The sequence below is a fragment of the Aricia agestis genome, chromosome 4, assembly GCF_905147365.1.
Source record: "Aricia agestis chromosome 4, ilAriAges1.1, whole genome shotgun sequence".
Lineage (NCBI taxonomy): Eukaryota > Metazoa > Arthropoda > Insecta > Lepidoptera > Lycaenidae > Aricia > Aricia agestis.
The window spans coordinates 17,132,455-17,159,946 of NC_056409.1; the positions used below are offsets into that span (position 1 = coordinate 17,132,455).

The 27,492-nt window shown below is 43.5% G+C and overlaps 1 protein-coding gene across 1 annotated transcript; it reads left to right on the top strand.

Moving 5' to 3' along the window:
• Window positions 1–1,495: 1,495 nt before the first annotated feature.
• Window positions 1,496–27,343, top strand: LOC121726446. Its single transcript, XM_042113825.1, has 2 exons — window positions 1,496–1,684; window positions 23,593–27,343. Exons 1-2 carry the CDS (start codon window positions 1,661–1,663, stop codon window positions 24,325–24,327), a joined length of 759 nt encoding a protein of 252 aa, XP_041969759.1. The 5' UTR covers window positions 1,496–1,660; the 3' UTR covers window positions 24,328–27,343.
• Window positions 27,344–27,492: the final 149 nt, after the last annotated feature.

A 27,492-nucleotide genomic window follows, 5' to 3' on the forward strand; every position in this document is an offset into this window, starting at 1 on the left:
ATTCGATGATTCTAAAAAATATGTTAAATACAGCACATACTTTTGCCCGCTCGGGGATTTCAGGAGTAGCCCATGCGTTATTCCAGATCTATTTATTCTACGAATTTATTTTCTTAGTGAATGATTATTATTGATTCTCATATTAAAAGGAACCCGTGATTTAGGTAACAAACTGCTTATGTAATGAAAAATATCTATTAATTTCTTGCTGATTAAAAGTATGGCCTTATTGACAAGGATAGGAAAGACCTACCGAAATAAAAAGCAAGTGTCAAATGATCCCAATTCCCAATCCGCTAGGAATGAAACAAAATGAATTGTGAACAACGTCGCGATTAAAATGAATTGTGTACAACGTGTACAATAATTATGTACAATAATTGCCCTTCTTCTCGATTGGGGTATCTACAACAGCTTATTGCGAACAAGAGCTACACGAGTTCACAATTAAAGTCCAAAATATTATTATTTAAAAAAGATAATTGCGAGCGTTAGTTGATACGCCAACGGTATCGATCTGCGGGCGTCCATTGCTGCGGCGCAGTGGGCCCACCGCGGCCGAGCCGGACCACCACGCGGCGTGGAAAGCGCTCCCCGACTCCGAGCACAATTATTTCCAGCGTGTACAACGGTAAGTTTTAGCCATGCGAGTGGCGCACTCTCGCGAGAGATGACAGAACGGATAAATCTAACGAAGCGATCGGGGAACTCCGTCGCTGTCCATCGACGGGTCGTCACGGGAGGGATCCTCGCTGAACGCGACCAAAACGAGCGATGGACGGCACGCGAGCGATACGGTAGTGAGTTATCGCGGCGCCGGGTCCGGGGCGCAGGGCCACAGATCTAGTGCGGCCTCGCGGCCCTCTTTGCCGCAACGCAAATCGTTGAAATCAAAACTTTCACGCTACGAGGCGCTACGAAGTTTTACTGCTACGAACTTCCTGCTACGTAACGGCGAGTGCAGGGCGCACTCCAAACTTTGTTCGGAAAGCTTTTTGTCATATTTTATTATCAGGTTGACGAGAAGTTTTCTTCGGACTTTGTTACAACTTACGCGCTCCATCAAAATGTTATACGATACGCCTTTGTAAGTTAAATATCTTAATAAACGACTCTCGTCTTTTAAATAAGTAATAAACTATGATACAAAAAATGCATTGTCCCCAAATCCGAATGAAATTAATTTGAACCTATTTCTTTAAAAATTTCTAAAATACTCTTAATTCTTATATGGTTGAGTCTGACATAAAGAATCGAAACTGCATACTTTTTAGGTCTAATTTCGATATTGAGTTTTAAAAAAATCATAAAAGTATTTCTGACTTCACGAATAGTACTGTAATGAGGAGAAAAAAATTAACGAACATAGGTATATCGGAAGGTTGTATTTCTAGAAGAGCGGGTGTGTCGTGGTGGCAGCAGTTGATGCGGTTTTGTTGTCTGCAGGTGGGCGCCGAGCGGGCCCGAGCGGCCCCGAGCGCGGCCGAGCGCGGCGGCAGCGGAAAAACGTCGTAAGTGGCCGGGGTCGGCGCGCCACTCGCTTCAGTCTGCGCTCGGCTGCCACTCTGTTCGCTCGCGACGTGACGCCGTGCTGTGACACTTTGACAGTTGTTATCGTGATTCGTGTGATGTTTTCTTATGGAAATTATGGTGTATCCCCATGAAAATGTGGAGTGATTTCCAGGTAAGAGCTTAGTTTTAGTTGTGTTTCACGTGCTGTCATCTAATTCGTTTTATTTCAAGTATCAACAAAATATCTTTGGTGTCCCTTTTGTCAATGTAAAAATTGACAGAAGTAGGGTAGTATTCAATGTAATTTGACAAGTAATAGACATAAACAGTAGTCGTAAGTGAAAACACCGTCTTTTTCGAAGTTACGTAAAATGTGAATTTCGACAAAGACTGTGTCTGTGTTGGCCTCATATTATACAACAAGCTCATGTTAAAGCTTTGTGTGAACTTCGAAGCTTAACTATGGCCAAGCAATTTGCAGTATGTTTCATTAAAAATTTTGTTGAAATTTGGGACATAAATAAGTTGTACCTGTTTAAAAATATTTTTTTTATAATTATTATCTTAGGAGTAAGACTCATGACCCTTAGTGACCAGATCTATCAAAATGTAGTAGTTATTTAGTTTGATTTATGTAAGTTAGTATAAGCTATATGCTTTGTATCTTAATAAAATTATAACAATTAATACGGTAATACAGTGCTTCTAAATCTCAAATATATTCTCTTAATACTTAGAAAAAATTATAAGTAGGTAACTAATTTAGTATTAAGCTCGACTAAAATACTTTTCTATATGCTCTGTTAAGTTTCTCGACTTGCTTATATTATTGCTTTTGTCCTTGGTCGTGTACTCCGTTGGTATTTTTCCATTATTTTAACATAATCAAAAGTTGAAACTTTTGTTATAGTTTTATTAGGTTGCGCGCCTTTTTTTGAATCTGACATCTCGGCGCATTTCCGGCGACCTGTCAAACGTCATGTGATAGATAGAAGGGCGCATTCTGTAGTTTTAAATCAAAGCGCTATACGCCTCGAATCTCGATAACTGCGCGATGCTCGAGGCGAGCGAGAACTCGTCATAGAAATACGTACGTGCGCCGTCTCTCTCTAACCAATAGCGCAGTCTCGCTCGGATGACGGGTGTTTTTGTGTCGAAGCGGGTTTTTTGTCGGCGCGGTGCGAGGCTGCCGGCGCCGCTCGCTCGACTCCACATTAATTATCGCCGAGTTGGCTTGCCAGCGCGAACGCACTTTACTTTCTATACAGCTACGCTTTATTACAAATTTAGATTTCGTTGTATTTGTAGAATACTTTTAAATTAAGTCCTATTTATTTGGGTCAGCGCAACACAAATGCTGGCTGTCTACTAGTTAGATTATATTAACATATCATTGGATATTTTTAGTACATAGATTAATTGTCGTAGTTGAGTAAATCTAGCATTTTTGAAATGAGGCCGGACAAATAAAATTGTAACAATAATACCTAATACCCTCACACAAATAAAACTATGCGTCAGACGCAACCGGTTCCTAAATCTATGAGAACGGCAAGATGAAGAAACCAAAGTCGTATGTTTCCGTTTTGATACAAGCGTTACTATGGTAACGTAAATGAAACCTCGCGTTAGTACACGTCTTTTAATCTTAATATAGAAAATGATACAAAAGTAAACGTTTGGTTTATCATCCTATCGCTGATAGTGCTGATAAAATGTTAAGTACTATGATAACAGAGAAACAAAAATCAAAGAGGAAAATAAAGAATAGAGGGGTCGTTGGCACTTGGTTTGGCGGGAAATTTAAAGAATACGATTTAGCGCGATTTATTGCAGATGCGACGTTATTCGCGGCAAACATTTTGGGTTGTAGAAAAGATTGATATTTCTTATTTTCCATGAGATTATCATATTAATTTAAGCAGTAAGGTTAATAAAAAATTATGCCTTAGGTAAAATTTTTATTGACTTGAATTGACAAAAAAAAATTGATGAGAAATTTTTCATTATACCGGATAAATTGACTGATCTGCAAAAACTTCTGGCATATATAATATTGCAATAATATAAAAACAGGGCATGCATTTAGCTAAATGCATTTTTTGTTTACAATTCTTCCGTAGTTTTTTTTACTAAAAACCCCAAACAATTAAGAACATTATAAATAATAATTTCTTGTAAAATCATAAAATTCATGATTCAAAGCCTTTTCAAAGCCATTAGTTTACCCCCATGTAAAAAACACTCCAATCCTCGTTACACAAGGATCAGTAAGATAAGTCTAGTCGTGAACCTGACAAAAAAATATACAGCAAGAAACTGCTTAGAATTTCACATTCAGCTCGTAGGTAACAATACGAATAGTTTACAAGGTGTTTTAACCCGTAGACAGTTCGAGATGGGTCAAGGTTGCTAGGCCGCTCGCAATTTGTTACAAAAATTCTTGGACACTTGCTGACGTGTGGAGGCCTAGTGCGTGGAGGGGGGGAGGGAGGGGGTAGGCGCAGGGTGCACCGTGGAATGCGACTTGTTGCAGTCACGTGCATTCGCTCAACGCTGCCAACCGTCGGCTTGCCAAGGCGGTATTATAGCGATATGCTGAAAGTCAGATGTCTAATTTAAGTTAGGCTATCAAGACTTTAAATTTCTTATAATATTGTAAATAAAAGTTTCGTCTTGATATCACAAGTAGATTTTCTTTTGATTGAACAATCGGAATAAGAGAGTACCATTTTGTAGCTATAGGTACCTATTATATCGTGACTGCGAACCAAATTATTAAGAGATTATTAAATTATTAACCTTCTCCGAAAGATCTCCTTAAACTTGATGTATTTCATTATGTGTCAAATCATTGAATCATTAAGTTCATAGAAAATAAAAGACGATGTCGAAGTTGGAAAACTGTAGCGTATGGGAATTATGGGATTCGTTTCGCCAGGCATATTCATTCTGAAGTTTTCTAACATCGTTTAATTTTTGACATTTTACATTGTCCAAGTTACCGTTAGATTAAAATATTAAATACATCCTTAAAAGTACTTAAATATTATTATTTTTTACATAAAATCTTGATAATAAGTCTCTTTGTCACTAAGGATTTAGTTCCCAATCAATATTTAATTGAAAATGTAGGAACACCGGGGGAGTGTCTGGTGAAGCTGCTATGACTTTTAAACATATTAGATTTTAATAAAATTTTCATATTTAAACACGAATACGTACGTACTTTGAGATTAGTAGTAAAATAAAAGTTCTTCCCGATGGCGGCGGGAGAACAGTTCGTCCAATCTGAACCCGTGAAAAAAGGTCTGAAGTAGACGTAGAACAATATGCACTATACAAATAATATCTATAACAGCGCAATAACTCCAGTCTCAAACTTCAGTTACCTTACTTCGCTCCATCATTCATGATTCTCGGTTCGGATCGGACGTAGTGCAAAACCGCTCCATCTGATCGCACGTCGCGTCAGACACGACACTATAAATCTCGGCGGGTTTCATTACCGCGTTAACAATCGAGCACGTGGTAAAAGTTAGTAAACAGTGAGCAGCGGACGTCACACCGCATACGGAGACACGCATAATAATCGCTATGCTAACGACGCTAATTATGTAAAGCGGCGACGTGTTTTGACATAAACGCTTTACAACCAATTATGAGCCTATTGTGTGACTCAATGAACTTGGAGACACTATATGGGGCATCGACACCGCCCGTGAATGACGGCCGTTCACACCTGTTTAGAATATCGGCTTCCGAACTCAGGTGCACCGATTGTGCACTATTGTATTTACTTTACACCTGCTTGTTATGGTTTGTTGTATGTTTATTTTGGAAATCCTTTTACTTTCTGAGTTGTTTACAATACTCACGAGCTGTCGGCCCTTTGTAATTTATGATACTTAGTACTTACCTTTATTGCAACGTTGTTGTCAAAATAACTTCCAGTTTCTTACTCCATTTTGAATGTCATAATATGTCAGTTTTGTGTGGCTTTGGATAGGAGTTTATGTATTCAGTTATCAGTAGGAGTTTTGATTAGAATCAACAACTTGATTGAACAGATAAAAAAACCTTTAGATTCGCCAAAGTAAAAATCTATCCCGCTCAAGTAGCAAGATCTCGATAGTACTGTAAAATACCCAGCCAACTATTGAATTCCTCTCCCGCGGAATCGGAGCAATATGTAAATGAAAATCCACAAGTCATTAGAGTTCAAAGTCAACAATATCATAAATTAATATGGATGTGGCGAATTTAAATAAATACAAAGATGTTATCGAGGCCGGCCGACCTAATTACGTAGTACGCTTGTAGTACCTGTGTAAACACTGCATCTGTAACGAGCAGACTTGCCGACGCCGATAATTTATGTAAATTGACGTCATCGTGTGATGTTTTTATTGCCATTTTCGTGTTGACGGTCAAGTTCAGGCCGGGGTGAAAGTTTAACGGCAGACATAAATCATTTAATGTTTGTTTTACGTTCGGCTCTTGTATTGTCAAGTGCCGCTCTTGGAGCTCAGTGCACATCAATTTTAAGCCAGCGCCGCCGGTGTTCGACGCGCGTATGTTGCACTTTACATGTATTATTTTTATGATTTTTGGATAATAATAATTCCAGACTTCCTTTCTTTAAAAAAATGGGTTTGTCGTGTTAAAATGTCTTAAATTTTACTGTAACGATGCCAAGGTACGTCTGGTATTTTAACTAAAAAATGTGCGTACCGAGTAGACTTCGTTTGATATAGATTTACTGTAGATGTACTGTCATTGGGCACGAAATATTTGTGTGTAATCTCGCCCGCGATCCGAACTAAACTATTAGCATAACTATCGTAATGAATGTAAACAAACAGTGAGGTTAGTTTTACTACAGACGGCACTCGCAAAATCCTGTTTAGGTATAATTACGTGATAATGGCTTCACTAATGCCCCAACGATCCGTAGGTAGCATAAATCGTTTATGAATGAACGCTATTATTATGCGGGGAGCCGGTCGACGATATCGGAATGGAGTAAAACGTCATTTTATAATCATAAGCTCATAAATAAACAATGTGACGCGCGGTCGGAAGCGGGCGGGCCGCAGGAGCGCCGGCCGACAGCCGAGACCGAGACACGTGCTCGATGGCATGTAAACGCGTTTAATTATGTAACATTGTTTTGACATTCAACAACAACGACACATTTAGCGCGGACGTTAAGTGGATCAATGAACTTGAGCCGCGAGTGTTACGCAACGATCGGCGTTTGAGCGAGATTAATGCACGCGGATTATGGCACGCGATACATTTCGAATTACGTTCCGTTTCATTCATGCGCCGAGATAATGACGACGTGCTCGTTTCGCCCGCTCGTTTGATGTAGACTGTAGTGCCACCGCCTCGGACACAATAACTTACAAGTCGACCAGCCGTCGAAGCGCAAACCGCGCCGCGAGCCCGGCGGCGAGTGTGTGCCACATCCTCGAGTAAATTTACTATTACCTTCGAGTTTGAGAAGCCGGCGGGGCGCAGGGAGGACGTCTTCACCCATTGACGGTTGAAGCGAGCCGCGACACTTTCACTGCTCCGTTATTGCAGCTACTACGCGCCTACTGCACGGGGCCGGGGCGCCACCCCAATGCATTCACCCCTGCCCGACGGGGCCCCGACGCAAGGGTGCGTGCCTTTCGTGTACAAGAATAGCGAGCTATCTTTGAATACTATAAATCGTTTATTTTATTCAATCTCCCTATGAATGGGTTATGGGTTCGAAGGGACGTTCTTTAGTGAACTTTTTTACAATACTCGTATTATCCGGTCGGGTAAAGCGTTCGCAGTCGTTATTTTTCGCGGAAGCGATAACGTTCAAACGGACCAAGGTTAGCAGCCGGGGATTGTTTCGGTTCCCAGACCGTACCCGTAGATCTATCCGGGGATTCCGCGGTATGCTAATGGGCGGATTAGGGCGCCGGCCATCGGCGCTGCGTCTAGACGCGGCAGACGGAAGTGGGACAATGTCAGCGGGCGAGGGCTCGCCATTATTCGCGCGAGGAACACGTCCCAGTGACAAGTGATCGCTCGTGACGGAAGTTTGTAAACACCGCCGGCCTCGCTCCCGCCGCCGCCCGTTAGTCACGCACGAGGTACACCGATAACTCGATTTTCTCAATGAATATGATCGATCATCTTCGCGGTATAAATGTCGGGGCGTGCTGAATCGAGGCGCCGCGGACGTTCAAACGATATATCGATATAATATTATGTTATCCGCGAGATGTTAGTAAACATAGCCTCGGAAGTCGGAGGTTCTCAGCCGCGAGCGGTAATTAAATAAATATTTCCCCGGGCCGCCGTCGATCACACGCGGCGTGACGTAGGCCGGCGCGTATGTAACGGTAATTAGAGTTATATTTAGATTCGTACCTACACGTATTAATAGCCGCGATCGCGCGGAATCCGATCGGCGTGTGGGAGGTCGGCGGGGGCGGCGGCGGGGCGGCCGGCGTGATTGATGGCCGATAGATAGGTCGACATTGAACCCGCGCGGTATCTAGCGTGGACTTCCCGTGACGTCGCCGAGTGACGCGCCGCTGACGTAGCGCCCGATCTTTTTGTTTACGCCATAAAACCTACATATTTACATTGCACCTCGGGGTCGACGCCTTATCTTTATGATTGCTCTATCGTCGGGCACTCGACCCGCGAAACGATTAGCATACCGTACGTAACACGACGTTCCGCCGTAAATCATCGGATGTGTTTTATTACAATCGTTATTGTAATTAGACAACTTTTTTACTGGAATTCTCAATGAAGTTGTATTTCATTCAATTAAATTGTTATTGTAATAATTTTGTCTGGCGCAAGATAAAATTAAGTCGTAAATAAAAATAATGGCTGTTTAAAATTCATATGCCATCTACTTAATTATTGTATTCTATACTCGAATGTTTACAAAACATACTTAATACACTACAATTACCACAACTTCAGCAGATAATTTGCGGAATGGCAATGTTAATACGGTAAAAGAAAATTTCTCGTGACCTCTTATAGAATTGTTAGCCATTCAGCCTTCTAAGCTCTCGGGACTAATCTTCTAAGTGCGCAGCCTGTGCCCCCCTGCTTCCCCCCGGCTGGAGGGGGGCGAGGGGGCGGCGGGGGCGCTCGCCCGCCGGGTGGGCTTCATTAAAAATTCATTCTTATTTCGAAGCGCGCCGTAATAAGCCGCAAAGGGGGCCGAAGGAAGTCGCACGTTTTGGCTTTTCTCATTACTTAGTATCTCGAAGTCCTACTTCTAATAAGTAATGAGTTACGTCTTAACTATTGACTCGTTAACGGGTCAATTTGCATTCATTCTCAATTTTATAGATTTTGTTCAAATTTGAGATCCCAACAAAATAGCTGCTGTACGTACCTGTACTCTTAATTATTTGTTAGTTTAGCAAATTTTTTGCGGTAACAAATTTCACATAGACAATTATAATAATTTATATGTGAATTATGCCACAAGCCTAGGTACCACTCAGAACGATTACTATTTTACTACTACGGATTATCATCGACATCCGATAAAGTTTAAAAACTCGATTCAACTCTTCATTATTAATTCTAAAAAAATAATAAAATCTGCAATACCAAAATGAACAACAATACCAAGTAACTAATAATATAATTATTAAAATAATTAAAATTTGTGTTGTCTACAACAGCCAACATCCCTATCCCGTAGCGCCGTAACGGTCTCGTAGCGGTCTCGTAGCGGGTCTACGAAATTATTACAGGGAGTCTACGAGAGTGCGTAGACAGTACCTAGTGGCCCTAGTGCTCCCAAAGTTTTCAAAAGCGCACAGAAATTTTCGTAATTTTTCGGCAACGGTCGTATTTCCCGAGCGTCGGAATTACACACTCGCACAATTACATATACTTTCCTATAATAATAATCTACTCTCTGCTCTCTAGATCTCATTTTTTTTTCATATTAATTATTCGTGTGTGGTCACCGCCGTTGGTTTTACATTTAGTAAATCTTATACATGTATACTTTACTTAATTATAAAATGTAAGACTGTTTGGTGACGGTGATGAAATATGATATTTAGTTCTATTTCCTTTGAACAAGGTGCAAAATGCAAGTGCCTTTGGGGCTCTTACGTTTCATAGTTTCGGGTGTTTCCGTGATTACGACAATTAGCGAAGATTTTCATGTGCATTATTAATTTGGGAGTACTGTAGATATAATATAATTAAGGTATTGCGATTATCTTAAAAAAAAAATGAAGTGTTGTGAAATTCTGTGAAATCAAATTCATATATTTATTTCAACAATTACATATTATCAGATATATTTTTATTAACATACAATAATCTTATAAAAAATAAAAAGTACATAAGTAGAATTTCTATAAAAAAAATGTGATCAAATTTAATGAGTATGTTTTATTGTACAAGCCAATAGTAGGGTCCCGACGTCAGCAGCCCCGAGTTTTAACCCCACTTCTAATCTTCAGTATTGGAGAGCTCGTGACGTCACTCCTTTGCTTTTGCAAATAAAAAATGATTGGCTTTTTCAGCTTATGCATTAGTAATGAGACACGTTCTATGCCTGTGTTAAATATTTATATTCACACATACAAACTACAGATTGAGAATAAGGGTTAGTTCTTTGGTGTTTTATTCAAAATAAAATTAATTTCATTTACTTGTATACTTATTTAGCTTTAAGTCTCTACTTACTGAATTACATTGACACAGTATGATGTAAATTGAGAATAGGGTTTAGTTTTATAGTGTTTCATTATAAGAGCTAATTCTTAACTTCAAAACATACCTGTATGTCTGTTTTTTCCTCAAAAAACTTTACTATTTTCCTCTCTAAACCTCGTATTCAAATGCAACACAATAAAGTAAATTATTTATGATATACCGTCAGGATTTGATAGATGTGTGTCGCCGGGTCGTCTAGCGGCTGACGGGTCGTACGGGATGGGTATGAATTATGTAACAATAATCGGAACAGGTTCGGGACCGATCAGCTGATCGCCAATTATTGTCAGGGCTGCTACGTACTTTCAATACAGTACAAGAACAATTTATTGCACCAAAATATGAGGAATAAAACAATTTTACATAACGTAATGATGCACAAAAAGTGGAATTGATGACGTCCGCAACTCCGTTGCGCATTCATTATTTTAGGAGTAAAAAGTATCATGTCAGTAATCAGACTCAAACTATCTCCATACCGAATTTCATATCATCAGTTTAATAGTAAAGAGTTAGCAGACAGACAGACTTTCGAATTAAAAATATTAATATGGAAGACATACTAAAAACACAAAGTAAATCAAGTATATAAATATATATTGCTAATGGGCAATCTCTACTAGTCAATCTTTCTGTAGTGGACTCGGACGAATTTGTAGGAAAAATCGTGGAGGTAGCAACCCTAATTATCTCTGCCCCGGGCGACGTTATCTGCCCTATCATTGTGTCCCTAATTTATTTACAATGTCTGTAGTTCTGTCTAGTAGAAACGAGGTAATCCTCACTTTTGTTGTCGTTTATTGTATCTTCAATGAAGTTTTTATATAAAATGTTTGGGTTATGTCATTGATTTTATGTAATGCTAACCTGCTGAATAAAGCAACTCGTTTGAGCCATCGTTTTATGTACTGGGGTATCCAAAATATAGAATACATTTGTCTATGATTGTCCATGATTGACGTTGATTTTGCATACTGCAGACATCTTTGTCGTTGTGGTTACCCATCATGGCGTAACGTTATGAGGAGCTTTTAATTTTAGACTGACATATCCTGCAGATGGATAAATCCTGCCTGTGATTTACGAGCCCTTCGTCTTGATTTCCTCTTGAAGATATTAAAAGTAGGTAAAGACACTAACGATTACTTCAACGCATACCCTCACCAGATCGGAGTTTCACGTCAAGAACGTAATAGTGTCAGCGTTGGCCAAGAGTCGAGAGAACGTGTCTCGAGAGGCCGGCTGGTATCAGGCCGGTCGTTTCTCGCGCGCGTGTTGCAACCGTCGTGGGGCAACCGTGCGCGTGCGCGTGTGTGGGTGACGTCAATGCGCCACTTTCACCATACTTTCGTCGCTGCTCGCGCTAAAAAACCGAGCTATTAGACGAACATGCGACCGGCTCCGTCGCCCGAAACGTTCGCCAATTACAGCGAATATTTGAGAGAAAACTAAGAAAATTCTGCTCAGAAAATAGGAGATACTTTAGGTAAAAGAGAAGGCTAGAATACAGATCAGCTTCTAGGTGTCAAAATTTGCGATCGTGCGGGGAATATTCTATCGCACAAGCGGGTATTTACTATTTTGCTCCCGTTTTGTCTGTACTCGGAATAATCGATCACCATTAAACACACTAGAAACAAAATATTGTTCGCTCGGCCGCATCAAACCAGTCCGAACGAAAGCCTCCGCAAATTAACTATTTAATTTTCGCTTATTTAAATAGGACACTGATTTTCGACCGTCGGTCGGAACTCATTTATATATCGCAGTGTAAATAGAACGAAAACCGCACTCGGCGGCGCGCTCGTCATTTATTTTACACTACGCCGATATCGCAGGCGAGCGCGCTCGAGCCCGAGATCGACAAGCAAAATCCATTTGTTGCTATCCTGCGCCTGTCTAATTAAACTCTGTCATAGACTCTTCGAAGGCTCTATTACCGCCTCCGAACTCGGAGCGGACTATAACACGTTCGGTATTCAATCGAGGGCGCGCGCGAGCGACAGTGAGCTCTATGCGGTGGGCGGAGGGTCGATATTGCCAGGGCGGGGTTTAATTTTGTTCGTGTGACAATTACGGCGATGCGGCCCGCCCTCGCGCCGCCGCAATCGATAGGCCTAGGGCGGGGCGAGGGCGGGGGCGCGGGGCCGCGGTCATTACTTATGCAAAGCAGCTCGTGGCCGGAGGACCTCGTGGTACACTACCAGGACCGGGCGTCGACTGAAAAGAGTCTTCAGGGTTCTTTTAAAAAATTAACAAAAAATATTTTCCATCACTCTTCGGTCGGACGATCATACTTCAAACGGAGAAACTATTACTCGACGTTATTGTAAAAAAGCTCGAGCCCTAATCTCCGACACTACAATGGGCTTACGTAGTCCATTATCGAATTCGAGGGTCGGCAGTCGCGCGAGCCCCTCGCCCCGAGGCCGGCCCTCGCTTAGGATCGCAAAAATAATATGAATATTAATATTCCATTATAAAACGAAACTGATATTTCAAATGAATTATAAAACAACGCGAGAGTTTCCAGTGAGCTCAGATAAAGGGTCGACTTAGAGTTTGTGAGAAAATCATTCCCGCGCTTTGCGGAGTCGCTCGAGGGGGTAAGAAATATATAAGAACCTCCGCCCGCGCCGAGTTAGTACATAATGTAATTGGCGCCAGGATCATCCCGGCCCCGAGAGCGAGCGGTGCTGCTCGCAAATATTATCCAACCGTTTACATACTTAGTAGTACATAACTAATGTTTGTAAACAATCAGCAGTCATAATAAACGGCTTATCACTATCTGTCAGTTAGAAAACTACGGAATTCCACTTATCTCAGCCAATTAAATCATCACATTAATCTGAGTCATCGCATAAGTGAGCTTTTAAATATCGTGAAAAGTCGTAATTACGGGCGGCGAAGTCTTAATTGAATGATAATGTATGTGTAAAGTGTGCGGCGCTGAAGTGTAAGAACGTTGCAAGCGTATCGTTATCACCGCCTTATCTGTCCTCGAGGTGACGATGGAACTCTCCGATAGCCCCGCGAATTATACAGAAACGGGCTCATTAAAACAATAATAAAAACATAACCTACCCGACTAATTTCATTCATATTTTATACTACTTTATTTGCATATGTCATGTACAACTTTTTATATATCTCAAATAGAATACGATAAGTTTTTTTGTAATTTTATAAGAAGATAGCCGTCTTATACATATAAATTGTGTGTACATAGTCATGATTAGATAATATTCACGATGGAAAAATAATTCTACAGAAATTCAGTATCAATTTAATTAGTACACCTATTATCGAAAATATGTCTCCTTTTGTAGTTTGCAAAAACAAAAAGAATTTACTAAATTATTACTCGAAAAATGATTCCTAGCTAGATCGATTTATCGCCCACCAAACCCTCTATCTATATCTATATCTATACTTATAATAAAATCGTAGAGGTAAAATTTTTGTACATTGAAAATAAACTTGAAAAAACGAGTCAGGGGCATAGTAGAAGAGTAATAGAATACATTTTAACTGTTTTTGAAATTTTTGTTTCTCTGTCTGTTTGTCGGTTTGTCTGTTTGTACAGGCTAATCTCTGAATCCGCTGAACCGATTTCAATGAAATTTGGCATGATGATACCTTACATCCCTGGTCAACATCTTAGATACTTTTTTAACCGACTTTCAAAAAAGGAGGAGTTAATGTTTACTTTGCTGTTTGTGGTCAGATTTTCAAAATTCTTTTTTTGTTGTATAGATTGCCCGGATTTGATACAATGTTTACAATAAAATCGACCAAGTGCGAGTCGGACTCGCGCATGAAGGGTTCCGTACCGTTATAGAGAAAAAATAGGCCAAAAGTTATGTTTTTGTATGGATTACCCCTTAAATTTTATTTATATTTTAATTTCTTCTTTCTTTATATTTTATTTATATTTTAATTTCTTCTTCCTTTTTTAAGAAAGGATTTTTCAAAACGATAAGTATCTGAGGTTCAAGTTTCCTGGGTCTTTGATGTAAATTAAAAATTTCGTGTGTAATATAGATCCAAATAAAATAGTCATTGATGGGTGTTCAATTTTCTAAATTTCGATTTTAATTACATACATTCACGCGGACGAAGTTGCGGGCAACGGCTAGTAAATATAGCTAAATTTCATGAAAATCGTTGGAGCCGATTCCGAGATTCCAATTATATATGTATATTATATACAAGAAATGCTCGTTTAAAGATATAAGATTATTGTATGAAACTCTTAGCGTGTTTTTACGATTTTTAATTAAGAGTTTAGAACATCTAAAGCTTGATACATCATCGGTTATTATCACACACTCGTTATAAGCGCACACAAGGAGTTCATGAACTAAAGTCTCGTAAATACTTAACGAGGCAATAAGAAGGCAGTATAAAATTTGTTGATATTTCGGCGAGATGTTCGGGAAAGTTTGTGGAAATTCGCGGTGAGCGGAAAACGCGCCAATTACGGCTTAGCCGCGGAGGCCACGTGCTCGGGTGACGTTAACAAAGTTTCCCGATGCGGAGAAAACTTTGTGACATGTGAGTGGTAGATACTCTTCCAATATGTGCCCGCCCGCCCCCGCCGCGCCGCCCCCCGCCACCACCCTCCCTCGCCCGCCGCCGTGACTCAGCGGCGCCCTCGCGCGACGTCGCCCCGTCTGCCCCCATTGGAAAATTTATACCCACCCTCTATCCAAGAATATTACGCTCCCGCCCGAGCGAAATGAACCCTCCTCCGCTAAAATACGACCCATTTTGCCGTGCCCGCGTCAGCAAGACAAAGGAGAGCTGGCAATTTTGCCGAAAACAAACCCTAACTCCAGTGGGATATAGTTTGTAATTTATGAGTCGGGGTGACTCACGTGCTACGAAACGCAACGGTGACTTTACCAAGTTCATAGCCAGCGTTAGAGTTGCGATAGATATTATAGAACGTTAACGTATAATGCCTAATAGGGGTTCTTTTAGCTGCCTAGGTATAAATCTTTGTTGAAATATATTATTATATTATTGTTACTATTTATTAAAGCAAAAGATTTACTTACGTTTTATCTCAGACATTATAATTTATTTTACGAACTCCCATCTGCAGGTTATAATATCTACAGAAAATTCTCAGTTCCTACGCAAAGTCTACAAATAAATACACATACCTAACATTATGTTATCCAAATCTCTCACGAATCACAATTACTAAATGCAGCCTACATTTTCAATCGCAAATTTTGAATTCTTTTTATCTCGCGCGCCCGCCCTGTTTGAGCTTTCGCCCTTAATTCCCTGTACAGTACGATGTTTCGTTTCTCGAGAGCGTGTGCTCTCTCATCTCCTTAATTCGTCCTTCGCCGCAGCCCCCGCCGCCCCCGGGCCCGGCGGGAGGGCGCCGCCCGCCCCCGGCTGCCGCCCGCCGCTCGCTCTCTTGTTAAGCGAGTTGCCCCCCTTATTTATGCCCGGCGGGCGGCGGGTGGTGGGCGGGCGGGGGCGCCACATCGACGATATTCGCGTCTATGTGCGGGTGAATTAAGAGCGAGTCGGCTTTCATTTTACTTTGGAGCTTCCACGCTCGTGTGCTCGCCTTTCAGCCGAGCGAGTCTCGTGTGTGCGCGCCCCGCTCTTTGAAATTCAGACTTTATGCGGCGGGGAGAAGACATAATTTTGGAGCGCCGGCTCGGTCGCCTTCAGCGTTTTATAACTTCGGGGAGGGCGACGAGGCGGGAGGGTTCTGCGAGTAGAAAAGGACTTTTTTGCCGGACGTTTTTTATGTTTTATTCGTTTAGGGCCGTGCAAGATAACGGTGTGACGACAGTCGACACCGAGGGTAAAAAATATACGCTGCAGAATTGATCGCAAACTTTTAAAGAGACGATACATTCGCTCCGGCTTCCCAATTAGGACTGCGTATTAAATTCTTAAGTTTCGCAGAGGATTTTTGCTCGAAGTTGGGACAAACTATTCCTCGGAGTGGGGATGGGTGTGGGCGCCTAAGTCTACGCACAGCGTCTTCAGTGAAAGTGAAATTTAGCGCAAGTTTGGAGAAATACAACTCTCCCCCGCCGCCCTTTTGAGGAGCCGTCTTGAGGGGTGGTCGCCCCGGCTTACAACAATTAAGTTTATTTTCCAGCGCGTTTTCAATTTTATCTTAGAGTTAGACAATAGTTTGGTTTCGACTTTCAACTGAATTAGGATCTTTTTAAATGCCTCGTGCCTGTCGATCGTATCAAATATGGGGTAAACAAAAGCTTACCTAAACCTCGGTCCGCCTAAAATATACCTGCGTCAGCAAATAGTATCGACTAATTAAATAAAAAAGTGTATCTTGCGATAGTTGAACGACCTTTGTTAAGGTGTCGTTTTGGGCAGGTTATTTAGTGGGGCGCGGGTGGGTGTGGGCTACAGCGGGGAGCGGGTAGCCGGGTAGAGCGGGTAGCACGGGTAAAGCGGGTAGAGCTCGGCCGGGCCCGGGTCGCCGGGCAACGCAACTGGGTCACTCCGGGCCCGCCGCCCACCAATTATGTACACGCTCGTTACCGGACACGCGTTTTTCAATCACATCCATATTTAATTGGGCACCGCAGCCTGAAAATATGTACTGCTGTTTTACACAACTTTATTTGAATTGCAACGTCAAAGGGTAAATTATTAAAAATAGCACTTTATTACTGCGCATTCGATTGAAATTCCGTTTGTGGATCACTATTGATTTCGGTAATTATGTCCTCGATGATTTGTTAGCTTGCGATTAGAATTCTTCAGACACACGTGTACAGAGTCAAAGCTCGCTCTATCGTTTCGACTGACTATTCTCTCGTAGCGCATGATCCTTATGTATTCGCAACTAAGGGTGAAAGTGACGTCTTAGGTTCCGTGAATTTAGAAGATTTACGTCTTGGAGGACCGGAAGTAACTTGTTGCATGGATGCACCGAGGGTGCGAGGGCCGAAGGGCGCGGCGGGGAGGGGGGCGAGCGGGGGGGAGGGCGCGGCGCGAGGGGGGGGGCGGAGGGGAGGGGGGTGCGGTGAATGGGCGCGAGATGTGGCCGGCGTATGGAGATTCATTGATAACCGTGACCTCGTCCTTATCGCGATACCCCCTGATAACGCACCTCCGGGACACGTTCCTCGCGACATGTGGAACTTCCTTTGAAACTTTTTCTTGCGACCTTACCGAGTTATATGGAGTGTGGTGAGTGTTAGCCGTTATTAACAGCTGCTAAAGTTGCAGAAGCAGGTGAAGCTGACTGTTTTAGTAGTAGTTGATAGATTATACAATCTTATGTTACATTGACGACTAGAATGTTGTCAAATAAATCTGAAAAGCTGTGAATAATATTATAGAAGATCAGAGTTGGTGCCGTCATAATATTATGTAGACTATACGAACTTATTGTGTTATAGGCAACATTATGCGTTTTGAACAGTCAATATTTATCAACCAAGAGAATCAGAGCAGCGAGTTAGCATTATACACATCCTTATTCACTTGCACTTTGAAAAGCCCACTGACTCAGATACTTTAGGCACCGATAAGTCTGCGAAAAATATAAACAACTTCAGTATATAAATACTACAAGTAATAACAAAATTATACTCAAACATAGAGCACGTCGACAATGTAGAGTTTGATAACATTATACGTACGATAAGCAAATACAAAAGTAGAGTAACGAAATCACGACGGATAAAAATAAAAAAAACTTCCTAAAAGTTATCTCTCATCACGATCGCCTTATCGAGACCGTCAAAATAAACAAGTGTAACGTAAAATAATCAGGAGTCAGTGGGCAGGTGTCGGCACGAGTGAGTGAAGTGACACAATAACCAGTCGATCGGAAGCGGGCGGCGGTGACACCGCACTCCGCAGGGCCGGCGATTAGCGGAGTCGTCCGCATATCAAGTGCAGCCTTGACATTGACCAGCGCCCGTCGCGATCGATCGCCGGAATGCGAACGAAACCATCTCCGGCAAATAATAATAGTGTCGGGGCGATGAATGAACACATTAGCGAGCGGCGCGGGCGGCGGGCGGCCGGCGCCGAGTCATTACGCGCCCCCATTAATCACTGCAACAATCGGCCGATATCTCGCTATTTACAAACGCGAGAGCACGTGTTCAACGCTCGTAGTACGCGGTGTATTGACCCATTTAGATAGCTCGACCTTCGCGCGGCCATTGTGAGCGAAAAACATAAAAATAAGTTTTATTGCGGCGTCGTTATGCGTACCGCGGGCCCGGCCGTCACGCCGCGCCGCCCGACAGCTGATCGCTACGTGACATTTTTATTTTATTCCTCCTCTTCCGGGGATTCTCGGGATACGTGCCGGTGACGTCATTATCTGTGTACGCCCCCGGCCCTGATTTATTGTCTAAAGCGCGCGAACTTCATCCCGCGCCCGCCTGATTTATGTCTACTTGCGAGACGTCTACTCGCCGCTCTCCAGTCTCCACTGAGAGCTACCGAGCTTTAGCCCTTTCTAGATTCGCTTTGCGGTTGATTTACTGCTGACTACCTTAAACAATGTTAAGATTTTAGTTCGTACTTTGTATCAATAGAACATTCAATAATAGTAGTCATCAGCGCTTTGTGCGACCTCAGCTCCTTTAAAAGGTTTGTAGATATTTTTTATCTTATATATAAAATTCTCGTGTCACAATGTTAGTCACCGTACTCCTCCGAAACGGCTTTACTGATTTTTACCAAATTTTATATGCATATTCAGTAGGTCTGAGAATCGGCTACTGGGTACTTTTTATATTGATAAGTGCATTTGTTGAATAATTAATAGTAAATTATTACAACTCGAGACTGGCGGCGACCATTGTTTGTGCGACGTGATAGCGATGGACGTTGCCATGGTGACATACTTATTCAGTCACTTCAATAAAATAATACGGGCGAAATACTTTATATGGCAAAGAAACGTTTGCCGGGACAGCTAGTTTTGTTATAAAAATGAAATACATCGTAGTTATAATAGGTGCTGTACATAAGTTCAGTTTTTAATTATTGAGATTTAACTCATTTAGTCTTAGTTAAGTTCTACGGTATCAATAACTTCAACATGTGAGCGTGTCCACCTGTACTACAGAAAGCTTACAGGTGCGTTGCAAATACCCATAACAGAAAACCGCAGGTAGAGTTCGCGTTCGTTGTGATTTGTGATAGAAAGCTTGCCCTTATCTTGCAGTGAAATACTAATTCTTAATGGATAAGTGTATTCGTTTTTTCAAAGTTTGTTAGGTAGAGTTCGGATAAATTTAATGTTGATCCAATTTTAAAGAAATGTAAAAATTATTGAATTGAATTTATGATTATGTAATATGTACAGACTACTGTTGATATAAAAAATAAACAAAAAGAGTTCAAAAGCTCTAAGCTACTTGGCAGTAGTGTGAGGAGGAAATTCCTGAGAGGGCTGAATCTTGTCCGTAGCGCCGTCCAACATTCCAGCCAATCAGCCCGGCTGCTGCGTTCGGAGAAGCATGCGTCATGCGCTCGCTCGACAAAAAACTACAATTTTCCCTTTCATTGCATCTCGTTGCCACAAGAAACTCATCATAATAAGCGCATAACGCGGCTCGCACGCGCCCGGCGCCCGCACACTGTAAACAATGCGTTTCGGGAATTCCCTTTCTTTTTATGCGGGCACACATTCCTGAGGGATTCCTTTTGTTTGCTCTTAAACGATCTCGGATTTTTATTGTCACCTCGCTCAGCCGCGCCGCTCTACCGTAACGGTCCGCTCCGTAAACGTGAATCCCCAGCAAAGCGTGAGGCACCGTCACGGGAATCGCCCGTATCGACTCAATTAGGGTATTCTTCGTGTTGCGCACTCAACGCTTCGCTTATTTTACGTACGTCGTTACGTAAAAACTCGAGTTATTCCACATTCGAGTATGTTAAATCGAGTTCGCCTAAAAATTCATCGAAAACAACGAGAAGGAAAACGTTCAAAAAGTATAAGAGTCGGCGGACGAAAACGGGACAGTCACCGTATAAAAAGCTCGGCGTCGAAGCTGCAGCGTCGGCCACTAAACAGGATGTGAGACTGGTCCGCGCACACACGGCCGCGGCGCGCACGCACACATGCGCACGCGGCCTCGCCGCTCGCCGCTCGCCGCTCACGGAAATGTGCGTGCCAGAGACCGCTGCCTTGGCTGGGTTGGCTCATACTTGCGAATACTACCGAATACATTTTTATTTAAATTAAATAAAGCCTTCGCGGCTTGAGGCGAGCTTGATTGTTTAAATTACTCTACATTAATTATTTTAATGGCTTAAAGACTGTTTATAATACTAAATATAGACGCCAATATGAGTAGAAAAGCAAGTTTAAATAAACAGAAAAATTCCATGTATATAATTTGAAAAATAACATATCGGAATAGAGTCTTCAAGATGTAGAGTTCACTCTACAATCTACATTGATATATATTTTTGTTGTTTAGCCAAGCAAACGTCAGTACCGATATTTTTAATTTTCTTTAAAATTAAAAATATTGGTACCAGCAGTTTATATTTCACTAGTAATTTCATAGAAAACAGCAAGTAAAATAATTAAAAACTGCTTTAAAACAAAACATCAACCTATCACTATTCAACATCAATGAACGCGTTATAGTAATAAATCCTTTCCAATTATTTGGCTATCAAGAGGCAGGGCATTGTGTAAATCTTTCGACAAGTAAAAAGTTAACGGTACTACCGCAGTGTACGCGGTGGGCACTCGCCCTAATCTCGGCCCACCTGTAAACAAACGTAGGTTCGAACCTTTCAATGAATGAATTTACGACTGTCACGTGCTTCTATTGTAACAAAAAATTCGATCATTAATCGACGATGAGTTCTCTGAAATTGGTTACTGCGGCGCTCCGCCCCCTCACTCTTGAGATTACTCGCTAGTTCTTGTGCCGGCAAAAAATACGTCAAAGTATTTTTAGTCGCAAAGTTTACAAACATACATTATCGAATTCTTGAAAAGTATTAAATGGCATATAAACCTTAAATGATTAAAAAAAAGTATTTATGTAGAGTATTGGAACTCTACGTACATAAATATATACTGAAATATATAATTAAAAAGTTAATGCTTTCCCTCCAGCTGTATAATGTAGCGCAAAACACCCCATTGTATCTACCCCGTTTTATAGTCGAGTATAATACAGCGCTCGGCGGAGCGTAGGTAGCTGGCCTGTAGCGCTAGATAGAAACGGACGGCCGCTACGCGATGTTATTATGGGAGGCGGGTGTGTGCGGCCGCGTACGTACGGCACACAGGCGCGCCGCCCGCATACCGCCCGCCCGCCCCGCGCGCCCCGCCGGCCCCCGCGCCCGCTCTACAACGAGCGCACTGTGAGGCAATGTCGTGCCGTCATCTATTCGCTCCTCACAATGCCATAGAAAGTTCGTTCGACTCGCCTCGCCGATCGAACTTTTCCTACCTTAAATAATGCTGAGAAATAATTTTCAAATAAGTAAATTAATATTTTTTGGGGTCTCGTAAATATTTTTCAAATGTAGAGTACCTAATTTTGTATTGTAGCAGTTATTTCGCAATACATACGTACTCTACATTCGGTAGAGCTCCACAATATTCGTTATTGAGCTAGTGCTCCTATTACAAATATGTATTCCTCCGGTAAATAAGAAGGATAAAATAAAGTCAGACGTTCCCAAGTTTCGAGCGGACAGAACGAGCGACGCGCCGCGCATCAGAAAAAGAACTTTACGACGAGATTAGAAAGAGCGCGCGGAGCGGCAACGTCGCACGACCACGTTCCACAGGGCTGAGCGGCAACGCGGCTAACGTCATATACTAAATTTATTTTCATGAGCGCCAGCGCTGGCGACGACACCGCTACATTACAATATAATATGTATGGCATTCTCCCGACGCGTGATATAAACTTTTGTCTTCTTCTCTACCGAATAAAAGTTATCACAGAGGTAGAGTTTTAATTCACGGAATGAAAAGTTACTCGCGCAGCGCCACATTTACGTATAATAGCCTGACACATTTCGCAGAACGATAAAGGAATGACGCAAAAATATAATTTGCGGCGTCGCGATGAGTAGTCGCTGAGTCAACGCGGCCGGCGCTCGGCAACTCGCCTCGTTCTCGTTGCGCTATCAGCATGCAACGTCTCGACTCTTGAAATAACGTCGATGCAATTATTAAAAATATGCTTTACTTAGTCGGAATTACTAAATACTGTCGCAGGCATATTTTGCCGTATATGCGCGTGTGTAGGCAGAAGTAGACGCGTGTGCCACCTAATTGTAGAGGCAGGTGTGCCGGCATCTGCCGCCCGATGGACTTGACTTTAATGATTCCTTTTTTACCGTCGTACACCGGGATACCTATTTCATTGGTTCGTTACTTCGCAATCCGCCGTCGCTGATACTTTTTATTGTACCAATTAATATACCTATCAGCCGAGGAGTAGCTGTATGATAAATTCGAAGTCATGAGCAGCTGTTAAACGAAGTTACACGCTGCCGTGTGAGAACTGAGAACAGTGAGATTTATGGGGTTTACTCTAAGCGGCATGTTTATGAATAGAACCTAATACACGAAAGTAATAAATGAAATAATTTGTATAATTAGAATTACATTAAAATATTTGTGTATCTACGAGAATAGTAGGTATGTTTTAAATTCCTACTTAGTCAAGTTCTATTCAATCAAATCAGCTTATGTTCTATTATTAGTTTTATTACATTATAAATAATATTTGTCTACTTTTAAAGGAACAAAGCAAAGAAAAAAAAGTTTTCTTCTTAGTTTTACCTATTGGCTACGTAATACGTTATAAATACATAATATAAAATACATATATAACAAGTTTTAAGAGTACCACACAATATCTTATTCCAATAGAACATCTTAGAAAAAAAACTAATAAGATTACGATTACTATAAAATAAAATTGTGGCCGCGTATCCCACGTAACACGTTTAAGTCTTTTGTATGAAAAAATAATATTTTTTTGGCGAACGTCAGTCGTTCGGGGTAAATCCCAGCGCGGCGTTCGGGACATGACGCTCTACCTGCAGGGGTCGCTCCCCAGTCCCCGGCCTGCACGCTGCGCCCAAAAAAAGGGTCGCTACACAAAGCGATACTCGGGTGCGGGGCGCAGGTATCTCCTTCGGAATATCGCTCGGGTCGTCCCTGCTTCTATTTTGAAGTCTTTTTATTACTTTTATACTTTCCTGCTGTTTCTAAAATCAGAGGAATTTTAGGAGGGAAGGAGAATTTTTGTATGAAAATCGTTACTAATGTGGCAATGTCGGTTTTTGCAGGGCTCGGGCGGCGGGTGCGGCGCCAAGCGGCGCGGCGGCTCATCGTGCGAGGGCGGCGGCAAGGTCGCTCGCTTTGAGGACTCGATAGCGCGGCTGGAGGCGGTGGCCGCGGGCGCGGGCGGCGGCGAGTGCTGGCGCGAGGACGACGAGCGGCGCGCGTGCCGCCGGCGCTGGTGCGGCGGCTGGTGCGGCGCGCACGACACCATCCGCGCCGAGAACGGCAAATCCTACCTCGAGCTGGGCGGCGCCGCGGCGCGCGCCTGCTGCGACGGCCGCGCCGCCGGCCGCTGCGCCTCCCGCCGCTGCTACCGCGAGCGGAGGTTCAAGATGATGAACCTGTGCGCGCTCAAGCTGTCGCGCTTCCGGCAGACGGCCGACCCCTCCCTGCGGCGCTCCGTACTCGTGTGCAACACGCTGCGAGGCATCGAGCGCGAGATGGAGCGGGAGAACGCCGAGGAGGCGCCCGCGGCCTTCGAGCCGGCGGCGGCGTGCGCGGCGCGCTGCGAGGTGCTCGGCGCGCGGGACCCGGCGGCGGGCCGCGCCACCCCCTTCCCCGCGCCGCCGCCGCCCGACCGGGACTCGGGCTACGACGACGACGAGCAGCGCACCATCAACTGGGGCTCCGTGCTGAGCCTGTCGTCGCGGTCGGCGCTGGACCCCCCGGAGGAGGCGTGGAGCGACGACTGGGGCTGGAGCGAGGACAGCTTCGTGCGGCAGCTGGTGCCGACGAGTTAGTGGGCGGCGCGCGGGCAGGACGCGCCCGCGCAGCACTGAGCGCCTGTGATAGCGGCGGTGCCGCGCGCGCCAGCTGAGGCCGGCCGCGCGGCGCGGCGAGGGCCGCCCGCGCGGCGAATCTAGTCGGCGCCACGCCGCCAAGCAGTCAGTAGTTAGTGTTATGTGATTACTAATGGGAAGGTGCTAGCTTCGGACGACACACGGGACTCGATTGCGAGCCGAGTTATTTTTGATAGTTTTATTTTCTTTGAGTGCGCGTGGACAGGACAGGGACGCTTCGTGACGGTTAAAGATGAACTCGGGTGTTTGAAATTTTTGTTGAAATTATTATGTAATTAATTAGATAAATGCTATATTTATTACGTCGAAGGAGTGAACGGTGATGTTTAAAAATTATTTCTGTCTTGATATTTTCAACCGGAACGTATCTGGGGATGGGCCGTGCCGCGATTCTGGAGCGATTCTGGGTATTTACGTTACTGGGTAGACCGTCGCGCTCGTTAAAACATTTAGTTTTATCAGAAATTTATTAATTGAAAATTAACTTGAAGCTTTGTAAAGCGCAACTCGCTTCTTGGGGATGAACCGAAATCGAGACTCACCGGACGGTACCGAGCCCGGGACGAGTCTCGGCCAGCGTCGAACGAATTGTAATTAAACGCGTAGCGAGTACTTAAACTACCGCCGACCTTTCATTATTTCCGCATCCCCCGCTCCGGGGCGGCACTGCAATCGGGTGTCAATTAGTCGGCCTTACGGTGATAAGCAGTCCCGCGCGACTGAGCGATTGGAATTTGTATCGATATCGACGATTTTTACGTTGTACTTAAACATTCCTGACACGGAATTGTAAAATGTAATCTGTCCAGGGCCCCGCCCGCCCCCGCCGACCGCCCCGTCTTTACTCGCATACCGTTATTTACTAGGGAATCTCCGTATGAGTTCGCAGGAGTACACGGCTATCGGCCACTACAGTTCCTATCGTATAAAGTTTAAGAGAATCGAGTACATAGTTCATTTGCCGCGTTCGCCTCAGTTTTCTACCGACGCTCGGGGGGCGGCGGGCGGGCCGAAGCCGAGGTAGCACCTCACACATCGAACTACGTTTAACGGATCGCAACCCGGTTTCTCTAGCACGAGAGATCTAGTCACCCCCGGCCCGGCCGCCGGGACGACCGCGCGCTCGTCCCGGCGGCCGGCCCCGATGCGTTCTGTCGTTAGCGCTAACGGGTTGCGAGGGCGGCGCCCGCGGCCGCGGCGTCGGGACTCACGGTCGGCACCGACGGATCGGATCGACGTCGCGTCGCCCGTCTCGCGAAGCTCAATTATTGTTTAAGTCCGATTATATTAGGCGTCTCGTCGAAGGGTATCATTTTCGTTAAGCTATCGACCGTCCCCGCCGACGCCGCCGCGGCCGTCCGCCGACCACGGAATTGCGACCGCATGGACCAAACACACCTAGCACGACGTTCAATAGAGCAAAGTACAAATTCACTAAAGTAGGATGCGACTCCGTGCTGCGGCGCATGTTCGTCCACCGTTGTCAATTACTCAAATAAAGAAATGTGATTCGGTAGCTAATGAGAGAAACTATGTTAGTGTACATATTATATACGGAGTCGGGCATTACGGCGCATCGCTCGCGGCCGCTGTAAATAAATATGTAAAGTAATAATTTTATTGATATTATCGATGCGAGCGCGGAGGGCGCGGAGGGCGTGTGTATCATACGACCTCTACTCGGTCCGGCCGCTCGGCAGGTTCGCCTGCTGCTCGTTTATATTTAGGGTCTCGGAGAATTGCCAGTAACCGCCGGGAACGGCCCGGCCGCCGCGCCGGCCGCCGCCCGGCCCTCGACTTCTTTTACTTTGAATATTTTCGTACCGCGATATTTTATTTTACACATGTCCGTATGGTTGGTTGTGATGGTTTACTTAAGTAAGTTAGAATATTGATAGAACACAGATTCACCTAAATATACTTTGTAACGAATATTTTCGCCGCCGCCGGGCGCCCGTCGCCGAGGTCTCGCCAGTTTAATTCTAAAGTACTTAATTAGGAGCCGATACACCTAAGTTTTAAATTATCTCGACTGTACCAATTAGCGTAATACTGTGATCCCGGCGAGGGCCGCGCGGCGACAGACCGCTTGCAATCATGTACAAAACGAATTGTCAACTTCCATTCCCCGCCATTTTCATGTTGTTCAAATGTATAGAAGTCATAATTTATGTTATCATCCGAATCATGTTCATGTTAGTATCGTGCATTTGTTTCGACGCGCTGACTATATTAGTCAGCGCGTCACCCTCATCCTGTGACTTATTTTCTGAAGGCGGGCCCAGAGCGCGTTAACGTGACTTCGCTTTCTCCAGTTGCGTTATGTTTGTTAAAAATATAATTTGTTTTCGACAATATTTATATTGTTTTTGAAATCGTTTACTTTAATTATTTATTAAATCGTTTATGTAAATGTGGGCCGCAATTCAGAGAATGAGTCATATTAACTTGCCATACTTTTAAGCTAGGGCCTGACGGGCAGCGGGCCGGCCCGCCGGTAGGTCCCCTGCCCGCGGCCGGACGAGTGAACCCCGTGTTGTGACCTTCAGCAATAATTTTGTGGACAGTAGATGCTCTGTCGTCCGTCTTCTTCGTCGGTGCGTTTCTAAGAAACCGCTCTAATCATACGTAACTTTACAATGACTTAATGTAATTAGTGTTTCATTGCCATTGGTTACCAAAAATGACAGGATTTATCGAGAATTGTGTATAGTATAGAAGGAATACTCAAGCCGCCGCCGCCGGCGCGCCCCCGCCAGGTCCCGGTGTACATCGAATTGTTAACGTTCCTCGGGGGGCCGCGCGGAGTCGCGCCGCGGCGCCGGCCACACAAATGTTGTAATATAATTATTATTTAAGCTGTTGTGTCGAAAATAACAAGAACAGGAATAATTTTGTGAAACAATGGCACAAAGAACATAAATATTATATATTATAGAAACAGAAATGTGTCTATAAGAGCAATTTTTATAATAAATATTTACTGTTGATGAACTACTGACTTTTATTTTACTCGAATATGAAGCTAGCCCGAAACTCTGCAATTATCAAAGCCATGTGCTGTTTGATATGATCGCTATATCTGCAACAGTCTGTGACTTGCCC

What these genes read in the sequence shown, in the direction of transcription:
- LOC121726446 (XM_042113825.1), top strand. Translation starts at nt 1,661, where the DNA reads ATGAAAATGTGGAGTGATTTCCAG. An exon ending in AAATGTGGAGTGATTTCCAG is followed by an intron (nt 1,685 to 23,592) that starts GTAAGAGCTTAG and finishes CGGTTTTTGCAG; the next exon opens with GGCTCGGGCGGCGGGTGCGG.